Source organism: Ammospiza caudacuta, chromosome Z, assembly GCF_027887145.1.
Source record: "Ammospiza caudacuta isolate bAmmCau1 chromosome Z, bAmmCau1.pri, whole genome shotgun sequence".
Lineage (NCBI taxonomy): Eukaryota > Metazoa > Chordata > Aves > Passeriformes > Passerellidae > Ammospiza > Ammospiza caudacuta.
In genome coordinates this window covers 21,885,946-21,899,231 of record NC_080632.1, presented here as the reverse complement: position 1 = coordinate 21,899,231, position 13,286 = coordinate 21,885,946, and the positions used below count along the sequence as shown (strand labels likewise).

At 52.0% G+C, this 13,286-nt stretch overlaps 1 protein-coding gene across 1 annotated transcript; it reads right to left on the bottom strand.

The window, feature by feature from the left end:
* Nucleotides 1-547: 547 nt before the first annotated feature.
* On the bottom strand, nt 548-10,035 carry LOC131571607 (serine/threonine-protein kinase PAK 3-like). Its single transcript, XM_058824386.1, has 11 exons — nt 9,794-10,035; nt 8,301-8,414; nt 7,663-7,785; nt 7,349-7,435; nt 4,968-5,016; nt 3,742-3,854; nt 3,102-3,219; nt 2,351-2,450; nt 1,739-1,935; nt 1,021-1,158; nt 548-637 (listed from the first exon to the last, which is right to left on the bottom strand). The coding sequence occupies exons 1-11, from the start codon at nt 10,033-10,035 to the stop codon at nt 548-550; spliced, it is 1,371 nt and encodes a 456-aa protein (XP_058680369.1).
* Between the last annotated feature and the right edge of the window lie 3,251 nt (nt 10,036-13,286).

Here is a 13,286-nt window from a genome sequence, read left to right as displayed (position 1 = left end):
CCTTCCCGCTGGACACTCGCCTGCACCTGAGCCCGTGGAGAAGCCCGGCTCCCTCCCCCTCTGCCCACAGCCACAGCAGCATCCCCAGCAGTGACACCACTGCTCTGCTCCACTTTGCCCTACTCTGCTCCTCTAGTCACAGCTGCAAGCCTGTATCTCCTCTAGTCACAGCTGCAAGCCGGTATCTCTACAAGAGGTTATGGCCTGGGGGCAGTGAAGGAAGAAGACCTTCTAACAGGCTTCCAAACCCTGCCACAAACCCCATCCATGGGTCTTCCCACATTGAAGAAACACCTGCCCATTCAGAAGCAAATTTAGAGCTTATTCAGAGGCTGAGAACAAAGGGAAGCTTCCTGCACAGTCAAGGTTTTATTTATGACAGTATTTATTTTGACTACCAGTCTCAACACACTACAACCTATGATCTATAATCTTCAAACTACAAACTACGAGCTATAAACTACAAACTACAAACTACAGACTACAAACTACGAGCTATAAACTACAAACTACAAACTACAAACTACAACAATGGCCTCTTCCAGGGCTAGTATCTCCTGTCGGCCATAAACTGCTGCGTGGCCATGATGAGAGGCGTCAGGTCAGAGGTTGGCTTGGCTGATGTTACGAACGGATGCTGCCCAAAGAGAAAAAGAAAACATGAACTTGACCTTTCCTCACAGGCTGAAACAGGCTTTCTCTGGCTACCAGAAAGATACAGAAAGCAGAAAGGAGGGCATTCTGGGCACCTCTGTCTCCACATCCAGGACCTTGCTACATGAGGCAAACATGGCTCCCAATCCCACAAATCCATGAATCCAGATGAGGAGATTTGGTCTAGGTGACCTTGAAAGGCTCCCTCCAAGGCATCCTAGGCCACGATTCTCCTTTGTTTTCCTTTGCAAGCCCCCAGACTGGAGATACTTAGGAGCGGGGCCCATCAGACGCCTTGGACTTGAGCAGATGAGGAGCCCCTGGCAGCGGGCAGCTGGCGCAGCCTGCAGCCGCTTTGCCTTTTACCTGCAGCAGTTCCTGGGCAGACCAGCGCCTGTCCTCGTCCCTCTCCAGGCAGCAGTGCAGAAAGTCTCGCAACCACGCCGACTGTTGCCTGGGCTTCTGCAGCTTCGGCCTGCCCCCGCTGCTGATCAGCTCTTGAACCTAGAGAAGAAGGAAATGCCACACTCTACCTGTCTCCTTCGCACCCCAAACTGCTCACACACACCCCACTGGACAGCCTCCACTCTCCAGTGGCACTTCACTCCCTGCTAGATCCTGGGAGATACATTTCCAGCCCCTGCTGAGAGGACCCAAAGCAGCCCTAGCCAGTCCAATATGCAAAGGCTCTTGCCTTCACCCCTGATTTCACTGGCTGATGCAATTAAGAGCAACTCCATCAGCAAAAGCACACTTGGCTTCTCTGAGAACTGACACCAGCTCTACAGGCGATTTGGAGGATGAACTTTGGTCTAACTCTACTGTTTCCAAGGATTATTCCATACAATGCAGCTCAGCACGGCTCACTGCTCCCTTAGGCAAAGCTTCCGTCAAGCAAAAGGCATCACGATTCTTTGTGCTGTTCCTGCACTGAACTGGCAGAGGGGATGATCTGGACAAGGAGCACGAGACACTGTGCAGCCTGGAACCTCTCATCTCAAGGTGTTAGCAAGCTTGCCAGGCAGAGGCATGGGAGCAGATTTTGTTTGGGTGACAGCAGAATCTGAGAGCAGTTGCAGCGCACCGTGCGGGAGGTTTCATTCCAGTAAGGAGGCGCCCCTTCCACCATCTCGATCGCCACAATGCCAAAGGACCAGATGTCCACTTTGGGGCCATAGAGCTTCCTGGTGAAGATTTCAGGCGCCATCCAGTAAGTGGTCCCGACAGCTGATCTCCGTTTGTTCTGCTCAGCGGTGAGCTCAGCAGCAAGGCCAAAATCAGCTGAGGAGAAAAAAGGAGGCAGCGTGAGTGAGGAAAGCAAACAAAAGGAGTCCCCACTGTACCCATGTCCAAGAAGGCAGCGTGGAACCCAGCTGCCATAAAGGGGCCATGCTGCCATTCCTTGGGCCTGCAGCAAAAGAAATGCAGAACTGGCCACTTAGCAAAAGCCCCCAGTTTCAGACAGTGGCTTTTAGTGCCCTGAAGCTATTAGACTGTGAGTGCCTTGCTTGGGAAGGGACACATCCACAAGCCAAAGGCACTCCTGAGCCCTTGTTCCCAGCAACACCTCCCTGCACCTTGTGGCTGTGCTCTGCGCTTGCAGCAGGGCAGCCTGCGCTGCAAGGGAACCGGCAGTCACCCAAAGGCAGCCCCACACCACAGCCTGCCACGGCGGAGCCTGGTCAGCAACACCCACCCAACTTGACAGATCCGTCCAGACTCAGGAGAATGTTGCGGCTTTTGACGTCCCGGTGGATCACTTGCTTGGAGTGAAGGAAATCCAGGCCTTGCAGGCACTGAGAGAGGAAAAAGAAACACCAGCCTAAGTGGATTTCATCCCACAAGCAGGGAAGTGGCACATCTGCAACACTGCCACATTCCTGGGCCACGCTGAGCCATGGCAGGACAGGCTGCTGGCAAGGGCAAGAGCTTGCTGCTCCAACACGAGGACAGCAGTGCCTTTCTAAGTGAGGGTGCGTTTGCTTCTGAAAGAGAAAGGGCAATTGTTCCTCCGGCCGTGCCCTGCAACCACAGACTGACGGAGCACTGCTGCAGTGGCTGTGCTCTCTCCAGTCAGGCAACAGTGGATGCTTTTGCAAACACCACTTTGGGTGCAAGGCTCTCCTTTGAGGCTCAGCTCTCTGAGAGTCCTGCAAGTATCTCTTTGTCTTTGCCACTTGCTTGACATTGCACCACCAGCACTTTTGCCCTTCAGGGATGCAGGAATGCAGCTCACACAGGCTCCAGGCAAGTGTTTAGAGAGGCAAACACAAACACACTAGAAGAAGGGCAGGGACACTGGCAGGCACTTCAGGTGCTCTTACTACTGCCAGTCATAAGAGAAAGGCAGCAAGGAGGCTCAGGAGATGAAATCTCTCCTCTCCTTACCACTTGTTTGGAAGGACCATCGCGACCAAGCCATGGGAAGCACAAGCACCGTGCCTTACCTCCCGAGAGACAGCTGCTATCTCTCCTTCTGCCAGATGAGTCTCCCTGATGACATCGTGTAAGGAACCTCCGTCCATGTATTCCATCACCAGCCAGAGTTCCTCGTCCAGCAGGTAGCTGAAAGGAGGAAACAACAGCCTGGAGATGAATGTGCGCACTCACACCACCTGATGCATTCTCGTTTCTGTGTCTCTCTCAGAGGAAGACAGGAGGAAGTGAGGAGTCATTCACTATGCTCTACAGGCCTTGAACTCTGGGCAGTCTAAAAGACTGCTTGGTATCCACACCAACGCAACAGGCCAAGGGAAATACAATCTACAGTGCTTTGTCAGCACTTCAGACGCATGGGGGAAAAATCAAACCCCAAACCAAATAAAACCATGGGGAGAGAGCACAGGAACTTTGAGGCTGTTGGCTCGGTAAGATAGAGCCGAGTCTGGCCTTTGAAGGCGCCCTTCAAACTCGGTATGCCAGGAATGATTAACACAGCCCCAATGCAATCTCCTCCCAAGACGCTGTAGATCAGCCCAGAAACAGGAATGAACAGCTCCATCCTCTGCCAGCCACCAAAGGAGTGGCGGAACCTCTGGCTTGCAGGATGTGAATGACCTCTCGCGGCAGAACAGCAGAACCACTCACCTGTCTACATAGTTGACAAGGTTGGCATGCTTATTGCCACGCATGACCTGGATTTCATTCAGGCACAGTTCGCTGCCGCTCTCTTGCAAGAGACTGATTTTCTTTATGGCCACCTAAAACGACATAGAAAGCCATGAACCAAAGAAGTCTGTGGCACAGGACCACAAAGGCAACATGGAGACAGTGATTATGGGATGATAGTGCTGGGCTGGGCCAAGCTGCCTTGTGACAGGACATCAGAGCGCCTGCTTGGGCACTTCCCAAGACACGGAGCCACATATCCTTTGCCTTGGAAACCTGGGAGAAACACGCTCTAAGCTCTCCACCTCCAAGCTCTAACAACCCTCACTCTGCCCCAGGGCCAGTCTTCTCCCAAGGTATTACTTTATCATCCCCATGCTCATTCACACACCTCTTGCAAGCAGGAAGCCATTTTGTGCTGGTAGAAATGGAGCAAAACTGCTGGGAAACCTTTGGCACTTCTAGGGTGTTTGGTCATTCCTGCAGCAACCACTGGCATTCTCTATTGCACAACAACAAACCCAGCTCTTACAGACACGACAGAAAAAATGCCGTCCATAAAACATTCTGAGGCTTCTTCCCTTTAAGAAATACACCCCTACATACTTCACGGAAAAAATGCCTCCAAAAAGGACAATCCTAGCACTTCCTCACTTCAGGAACTTTTATTTTGCTCCACTAAAATATTTTCCTTCACACCACTGACATTTGCAATTACTGCCTGACTGCCAAAAGACATAACTCCTGCCTTGATCTCCTAGGCGTATACACCAGGCTCTGAGCAGGGCTTGGGCCCTTGAGAGACTCCTTGCAGACCACTCTCTCTGAGCACACTTCCAAGGGCAGCACTGCAGGTGCCTACAGAAGGACCAGCACCATTCCCATGTACTTGCTGACAGCCAGAAATGAGAACTCAGCAACCCTGCAGCCCCAAAGAGCAGTGCCATGCTCTGAGACGCCAGCTGGGCACTAAGACCCAGGCAGCGTGTCCTCCTCTGACAGATACCGCCTGGCCTCCTTGCATTCCCTGGGGCAGCTGAGGAGGACAAAATCTGTCCCCGCTGCATTTGGCAGGCGGACACTGCTCTGCACTTCATTTCCCTTTGCAGCAAAGCTCTACTGGCCACCCAAAGCTCAGCCACAGCTCACAGCCGAGGGGAGGGCACTCGAGAGCTGCAGAAGCTGCAGCGCTGCTTGACGCTTACCTCTTCTCCTGTGGCAGTCTCCACTGCCATGCACACCAGGCCAAAACCCCTAGAAACAAAACAGCAGCAGAGAAAGAAGAAGACCTTTAGTCCCTGCAAGGGCAAGACACTGCAGTCCAATGGGAAAAAAGCCCGTGGGCAAACAGTAAATGGAACAGGACCGATTCTCGTCTTGATGTTTTCCCCCTTTTCTCTTTCTGTATCTGTACATGTGTGGGTTTTTTCCAGGAACTTGCTGGTTGGGCCTTCTCCCACCTCTCCTTGGAGTCTGTCTGCCAAACTCAAGCACCACCACTCAGGCCTCCTGAGAAGCCTGAAGCCATGTAACAGCCATGGAGGAAAGCCTCTAGACACAGATTCCTTCTTCAGCTTGCAAGCAATTTAGTGTCCAGCAACAGCCAGAGCAGGCAAAGGCTTCCATTGCTGCACACACAAATGGAGAAGTCCTCAAAACACAGCATCCCTGGACAGCTGTGTTCTGGGTCCAGAGCATTTGGCAGCTGCTTCTCTTCAATGCATCAGACACAGGGAGGACTCGACTTTTCTGCAGACTTCTTGTACATTTGGCTTCTCACAGAGGAAATGTTGCAAATCAGTCCCATTTCCAGGCAGCAGAGCCGGCTTTCAAAGGGAACAGCTTGGTGGATTCTTTGCAGGAAAGGCCTCAACCCAACAGGATCCACCAGGGGTCTGCCATCAGCCAGATGATGCCTTTTCCTCTGGAGTGCGTTGGCACTGGGCATTGCCCTGAAGCTTTGTCTTTTGCCACCTCAGCTACAAAAGACAGCTGCTTCTTTCATTTCGGCTTTTGCCTTGTAGACTAGGCGGTGGCCATCCTGACCACTGAACCCTGTTTTCAGCAAACTACTGGAAAGAAATGTTACCGAGAGCTGTTCCCTGACAGCTGTCAGCTGCTAACTTGACCTTTGAGGCAACAAAGTTTCTCCTCTTTTCATGCCCACGCATTCTGTGTTCTTTTGAGACATGCAAAAACGATTTCTCCTGGGAAAAGCGGCAAACAGGTGCAACACACTTGAGGGGCAGGAGATCTGCCAGGTGCTGCTCTTTGCTGCAGAAAAGACATTGCCAGCATCCAGGTGTCTTTGCCATGCCTTCGAACCACAGCTATAAATGCTGACCCGTACTGAGAGATCATCAGGCATCATCTTAACGCAGTGTCTGAACAGCTTTGGAGCTTGCCTGACGTCGCTCTGGGCAGATGTGACACCAGCAAAATGCACAGGCCCTCCCTTTGAAGAAGGAGCTGTGGCTGCACTCACCCTTTGCCAATAGTTTCCAGTTCTGTGTAGACAGCCTCAGGATCTCCCTCGCTCACCAGCATCTCTGTAAAAACCCAAGGAAAGATGCTCACTTCAAAAGAGATCCCACCCTGCAGCAGATCAGAAAGGCAGCCCCACTCTCTGCCACACTGGGCCCTTTCAACTCAGGCAGTCGGGAAGCAACAACACCACCGCACCGCCACCACCTCAAAAACAACAGCAGCAAGACAAGCAGCCCTGCAGCACAGATGGCCTGCACCAAACTAAAAGGCTAAACTAAAACCTAAGCACATGCAGAAACAGTCAGAGCAGACGGGGATCACAAACCTGTAACCAAGAGAAGTGATTGTTGTCTGGAAACATTAAGGGCAGCAGGAAAAACAAAACCTTGCTGTTCTTGGCAACCAACACTCTGTGACATTCAGCCAAACCTTGAATCCTTGCAAACATCAAAGGCATCTTGGCTCCTGGCATCATTGTTCTCAACAGCTGCCCTTTGCAGCACAGCAAGAATATTGCAAAGTGCTTCCAGCAGAAGTGCAATCTCCAGCTTTAAGCAGGACAATTTTGCCTAAACAATGGTCTTCTGCCTTTCAGGAGCAGGAGCTCATGTTCCAACCTACTGTGATGGGCCTTAGGAATGAGGTGCCTCAGCCCTTAGGACAGGCTGAGTTCTGAACATGACCTTGGCCGTGCCCCACAGGAGCTCCTTGAGGCCTGAGACTCACTGGCTGGGTCACGGCCTCCTGCTCAGCCAGAAACAACCTCTGGTTTGCCTTTTGCCTCCAGGGAAGCTCAGGCAAAGCCTAGCCAGGCTGAGCTGCTCTCAGAGGCAGGAGCAACAGCCCGGTGACCCCTCACCACCTCAAAGCACAACAACAGGTCCTGTGTGGAGGCCTCAGCACCTGGCGCTCAGCTGAGGAGGAACAGGAGCTGGCACAGCTCATGCCGACACACACGCACACACAGGGCACTGCTCCAGCAGACAAGGATCACAAAGGACCTACTCAGCATGGCCAGGCACTTGTCCTCTGTCCTCTCTCCCAGCTGCTCTCTGCTGCCAGAGGAGCTACTCGTGCTCCAGATGCACGAGCTGCTCACGCTTGACTTGCCAGCTTGGGGACTGGAGGCTCCTTCAGAGCCTTCTGCTGCAGCTCCTGCAGGTGCCAGGACAGAGGAGGTGGAGCTCTGGGACAAGAAATGAATGAGGGTCACAAATGTGCCTGGCAGAGATGCCCCTCCCATCCCATTTCAAATGCAAGCCCCTAGGAAGATGCTGCTGGCCACATCCAGGGCTCTTCACCTCTCAGCTTTTGCAGCCCGCTTCTCCAGCTCAAGGCCCAGAATCCAAAGGCTGCTTTTACACCACGCACAAAATGACACCACAGACACTGCTAACCAAAGCAGGCACTTACTGATGATCTTTGCTCTGGCCCTGGGCTGACAGCAGGGGCAGGTTCATCGGCACCTTCCTCCTCTTTAGCCTCTTCCTCGGGTACAGAGGCAGCCAGAGCAGGTGCTGACGCTGCCCTTCTGCTCTGTGGACACACAGCAGCATGAGGGACAGGAAAGAACCTGTCCTTCACAACCTTACCTATATTCAGCTACAGGCCCCGCTGCATCTCAGCTGATCCTTTAGCTACTGACAGCTGCTCTCTGTGCAGGGCCAGGTCCCTCCTGGGGACAGTGTCTCCAAATATCCTGCAAGCTTCTGAACTGCACCTTTGCACTGCTCTCTTCACTGGGGACAGGGAGCCTGCACAGCCACTGGGCACCAAGGGCCTCACTTGTACCCCAGGAGCATCCAAAGACATCCTAATGCTACCTTCTTTTCTCTTGCTAAGAAAAAATCACAGCCCCTTTCAGAACAGTAGGAAGGTGATGCCTGAACATCCAAGTTCCACGCCCCTTTTCCAGGCCTCACAGCCTGGGGGAAGGGCAGGCAAGATTCCAGCCCTCAGCATCTTCAGCCAGGCACGGGAGGTGCTGTCTGATCAGAAACTTGCAGCTATGCTTTGCTCCAGCCACAGGAATACCCAGAGCTGCCACTTACTGATGCTGGATGCTCAGGCCCTGCAGGGGCACTTTGCTGGGCATCTTCCTCCCCTTTGGCCTCTTCTTCAGGAAGACACGCAGCCACAGGAGGCTCCGAGGTTCCTTTTGGGCTCTGCAGACAGACAGCACTGTCAGGGACACGTAACCTTCTTTATATTCAGCTCCAGAGCCAGATGCACTAAGGAGAAAGCATCTGCAGAGAAATGGGATTCTAAGGTGCTCAAACTCAAGTAAAACGGGCCAGTTTGATGGGACTGCACTCTCTTGTACAGGAGAAATTCCATCATGGCTTAAAGCACCCAGCAGCCCCACTTTCAGCTGCTTAAAAGCTCTGGAAAGGAACTGGAGAAAACAGCCTGGGCTTCTCCAGCTCCTGCTGCTGCCTAGGCTGCAAAGGGCCTGGACTGTACTTTCATTCATCCAGCCAGGCTGGCACTGGACTGCAACAGGCCCAGCTCACAGCTTGCTCCACAAGTGTCAAATGCCACCAACGCCAGAGGCTCCTTTGCCACTCACCCAAAGACCGGATTCTCTCCAGGCAAGGCTGATGTGACCTGCAACACACAAGGGAAAAAGAACCAGATGCTGTAAGAAAACTGCCTGTGCTGGCCAAGCCCACCAAAAAGTCAACCCAAAGACAGAGCATTCTGCTTTCACTGCATCACTCCAGCAGCATCCCTTGTGGCACACAGCAAGCAAGACAACAGCAGCACAAAATACTGCCTGGTGTCTACCTTTTGTCCTCTTTGGCCACTCAACCCACAGAAACCTGAGACTGAGAAAATCTCCAAGTGGTTCTCTAACAGTCATTGCTTCTGCCCCACCCCAGCCTGCAGCAGCTACAGCTCCTCTCTTTCCTGTACTTCAATTTTCTCAAGACATTGCATGCAGCAATTGCCATGAGCTTACTGAAAACCTTTCCCCAGGGAGGCTTCACCCCTGTCCCCCTGAGCCATGGTGGCTGTTCTATGGTGACACAGCAGTGGAACAGCTCCTGTGTCTGGGAGCATACAAGAACTCCTCTAAAATGTCTATCTCAGAGGCCTTTTCCAAGCGCGTTCTGTAATTTCATCACAGAACAAACGGCTCTTTTAGCGTGCAGGAAGCGTCAAGTTCCACAGGCACATGCTGGGATGAGGGAATGCAGACAAGAAGACTTGAACTGAGGGACTTCCCCTCAGTCCTGGAGAGCAGCGCACAGCTTTTACAAGGACTCCTGCCAAGCTCTCCCAGTCTTCCCATCCTGGAAGTTGTCTTGCTGGAGCCACCAAACTGAGGAGACTCCAGACTCCATTGCCACGGCAGGAGCGGAACCCCTGCAGGCTACATTACAAATGCTGCCCGCGCCCCACTGGCAAGAGACACCCCCTTCTTAGCTGGAGCTCGGGGCAGGGGCATTATCCAGCTGAAGGCCTCTTTGTGGCATTTGGGTTTCCATATGCTGCACTGAACAAAAACGTCTACTTACGTGCCAGGTGGGTGAAAAAGTACCCGGAATAAGCCACAGTAAAGGCCGTGAAAGCTGCAGCACACACTCCCTCCATGGCTTGAGCGGCGCCGGTCAAGTCTGCACCAGACAAGACCTGTAGGAAGAAAAGAAAAATATTCAGAGTCGTGCTGGCAGAGACCTCGTCGATGAGCAGGTTCCCCTGCAGTGAGCGTGCACAGAGCTGCTCTGCACACTGAGCCCTTCCGGGCCTCGGCACAGCAACTCTGCCTGACAACGCTGCCATGCGGCCGCTGACATCACAATAGCAGTGCCCTGGGCTGCTTTGTGAGTTCATGCACAGAACCACACCTTCTCTACAGAGAATGCCAAAAAAACCCTGCAGAGTTCTCCTCTGCTACAAAGCAACACAAAAAGCCCTCCCGGTCCATAACCTCTTGCTCAAGGCATCTAAAATTAAAATCACACTAAGCCCCTCTAGCCCACACTGAGAAGACGAGCACCGAGAAGGGACCAGGATGTGAGGAACCCCATTACTGCTCTTTGGCCATTATTGCTTCTGAGCAAAACCCAGAAGGCTTCTTCCAGCTGGACCTTCCTTAGTTCTAGAAAGCAGGAGAAGCACTACTTCAATTACATTTAGAGGTCTCTCCCAGGTGCAGTGTTGAAGCCGGTTTGAAAAATTCAGGAGACTTCCACTTGAGGCAATATGAAAACCCTTGTATTTAGTGTGAGTCAGAACACCCACCCATGATCCTCTTGTTCAATTATTCAAATGATTACTAGAAAGTTCTGATTTCTCTGCATTACCATTGGATAATTATTACTGCATTACTTGTAAAATTTCAAACCATTCCTTCTTGTTGGATCCATTCTTCAAAGCCCACCTTAACCCCTCCCCTTCTGAAAATGTATAAGTATTGCTGCAGACCCTAGACCCCGGCTTTTTCTGCTTCGTTCTTTGTACTGTGCACACTGTTTAGTTTGTTGTTGTGCTAGTACAATTAAGGTGCTTTTGTGAACAACTGGATCAAGCAGTCTCGCTCATCAAAGTCACCAGGGCCGTTTCTCAGGAAAGCCACTGGCCAACTACCCAGGAAAGGACCAGAGGGCTTCAGTACAGAGGCAAGGCCATGCATCTTTCAGCACTATTTATTCAAAGCATTTTACACCACAGCCATGGGTGTGGTTTCAGCAGGGAAATGCCATGGCACAAAATGCAAGGAGGATCCTTCTCTCTGACTCACTCCAGCAGAGAGGCCTTGGCACCAACGCAGCACCACCATGTTTTCCCCCCACTTTTGTCCTTCAACAGTAAATTTTAGGACACGGGGCTCAGATGGGTGGCACTGAAGTGACAGCTCTGACACACAGCTGAAACCATCAGGGCCAGGGTGGCATGTGGGACTGCTTTTCTGCTCCAGCAGAACAAGGCAACCCAGAGTGGTGACACTGATACCAAGTGAGTTCAGCCAAGCCCAAAGGGAGTCCAGCCAAGCCAAGCGCAGCCCAGCAGGGTGGCAGGAAGAGGCAGCGAAGCGGCAGATCCCATTCCCACACACAAGCCCAGCGTGGCAGACTGATGGCAGCAGCAGTGCCAAACAGAGCTCCGCAGGGAGAGAGAGACACCCATCACCATCGCCACTGCCACCACCACTGCCACAGAGAGGGAGCAGCAAGCTGCCACTGCAGCTCCAGAGCTGCTCCAGGCAGCACCAGCAGCTCCAATCTACCATCGGAACCATTCTGGAAGCCCTGGCCATCCTGTCTTTGCTCCAGGGGCCCCATGTGACACTTCACCTTGCTTGGTTAAGCCATTACCTCTTTTGCACAATTTTCTTCTTCTTCTTCTTGTGTACTGCTCTTTTTTTTTTCTCCTCACTACATTGTAACTCTAACAATCTCAGATTCTCACAGATTGTTTTTTCCATTGTCCCCCTCCATTGTCATGGAGAAGGTGAGAGAGGACTGGCTTGACAAGGACTACCTCAAGAAGAGGACAAAGAAAGGAGGGAAGGCCTTAGAAAGGAAAAACAACCCTCATGCTGCCTCTTTTAGAAGGAGTAAAAGTGAAAGTTTCTTAATATCCCTCCGCAAATCTCTGGAGTCCTGACAGCCAAGAAGCACAGAAACCTGGAAACCTTGTTGTGAGACACTAGAGGACACTGCTGCCTCAAAACCTTTCGGGCGCTTGTAGGTGGGGAAAGGGGCAGATCAAGCCTTGCTCTGCTGAGGCGATGCCCTACTCTGCACGCCCCACACCCCCAGGCCCCCATCCCAGCCCAGCTGTGGCCGCTGATCCCTGGCACACCGGAGACAATGCTCCACACCTGTGTCTGGAGCCCCTAACCCAACTCCTAAATGGCCAGGAGAGTGGGAGCCCCATGTGGGGCAAGGCCCCAGGAAAGCCAAAGGCTATTTACCTCGGGATGTGCGGCCACCACATCTCTTGACACTACCTCCTCTTGGAATTTCTATCAGCTGAACAGCACTGGAACCTCGAGTGGTAGCTCTGTTGGTTCTTTTTGGTCATTTTCTCTTTCTTCTCCCAGTTCCATCCTCTCAGATTTTTGAGAAATTTAAAATCTAACAGACTTGGAGTTTGTTAAGTTGAATGGGCTAAGTTAATGCTTCAGGGAATGCTTTATATGGATTAAATCTTGATCAAAATTTTTTTTTGCCTTTAAAGTTCTCTGATTTTCAAAAGTTGCCAGGGAAGGGTTTTCTGTTGTTCCAACCCCTTGAGAACATCGCTTCAGTATCTATCCTGCTTTTCTAGCTCAGAATACATGAACAAGTTTAAGTCCTCTTAAAGCCTCTCATAGAGCAACGTTTTGGGGCCTTTCACCTTAATTGGCACAGCAAGCAGGGTACTCTTGAGGTGACATGGGCCTTTTCCATACAGCAGGAACTGCTCGTGACATAATAAAGGAGAAATAAGTTTTCAGTCAACGCTGCTATTTTCTGGCAGAAAAGTAATGGAATCCCTCCCAGAAACTGATCTGAACTCTTCTCCACTGACAGACTTGCTAAAAGCTTCAATAGAAAGCTTGTCCAGCCCTAAAGAGAGACGGTGACTGAGGGAAACTGGCACCATCCAAAGTTACTTGTGCAGCAAATATGACCTTTGGTAGAAGAAAATTAAACATTCCCAGGAAAGGACCATGCCTGGTACCCATAGGCATGGAGGTTTGACTCAGAGAGCTGAATGTTGCCCACAGCTAGAAAAGGAGCTGAACCAGTTGCAAATTGCCTCAGGGCCTGAAACAACAGCCGGCCTCAGGCCCGAGCAGCAACTGAATGCCGGGATGAAGGCAGCCCCCAAAACATGAGAAACCACTGAAACACGCTGGTGCAAAGCCAAAGAGCTTTAGAGCTGCAATTTAACACTGCCGGGGAAGGCCTGGAAGCAGCGTCTTCCACACGCCAGCAACAGCCGGGCCGCCCTGCCTGCAAGGCCAGCCCCGCAGCCCCGGGCAGGCCTTTAACGCCTCAGAGTCCAAGCCCGGCCCTCAGCCTCAACTGCGCCCGCCCCTC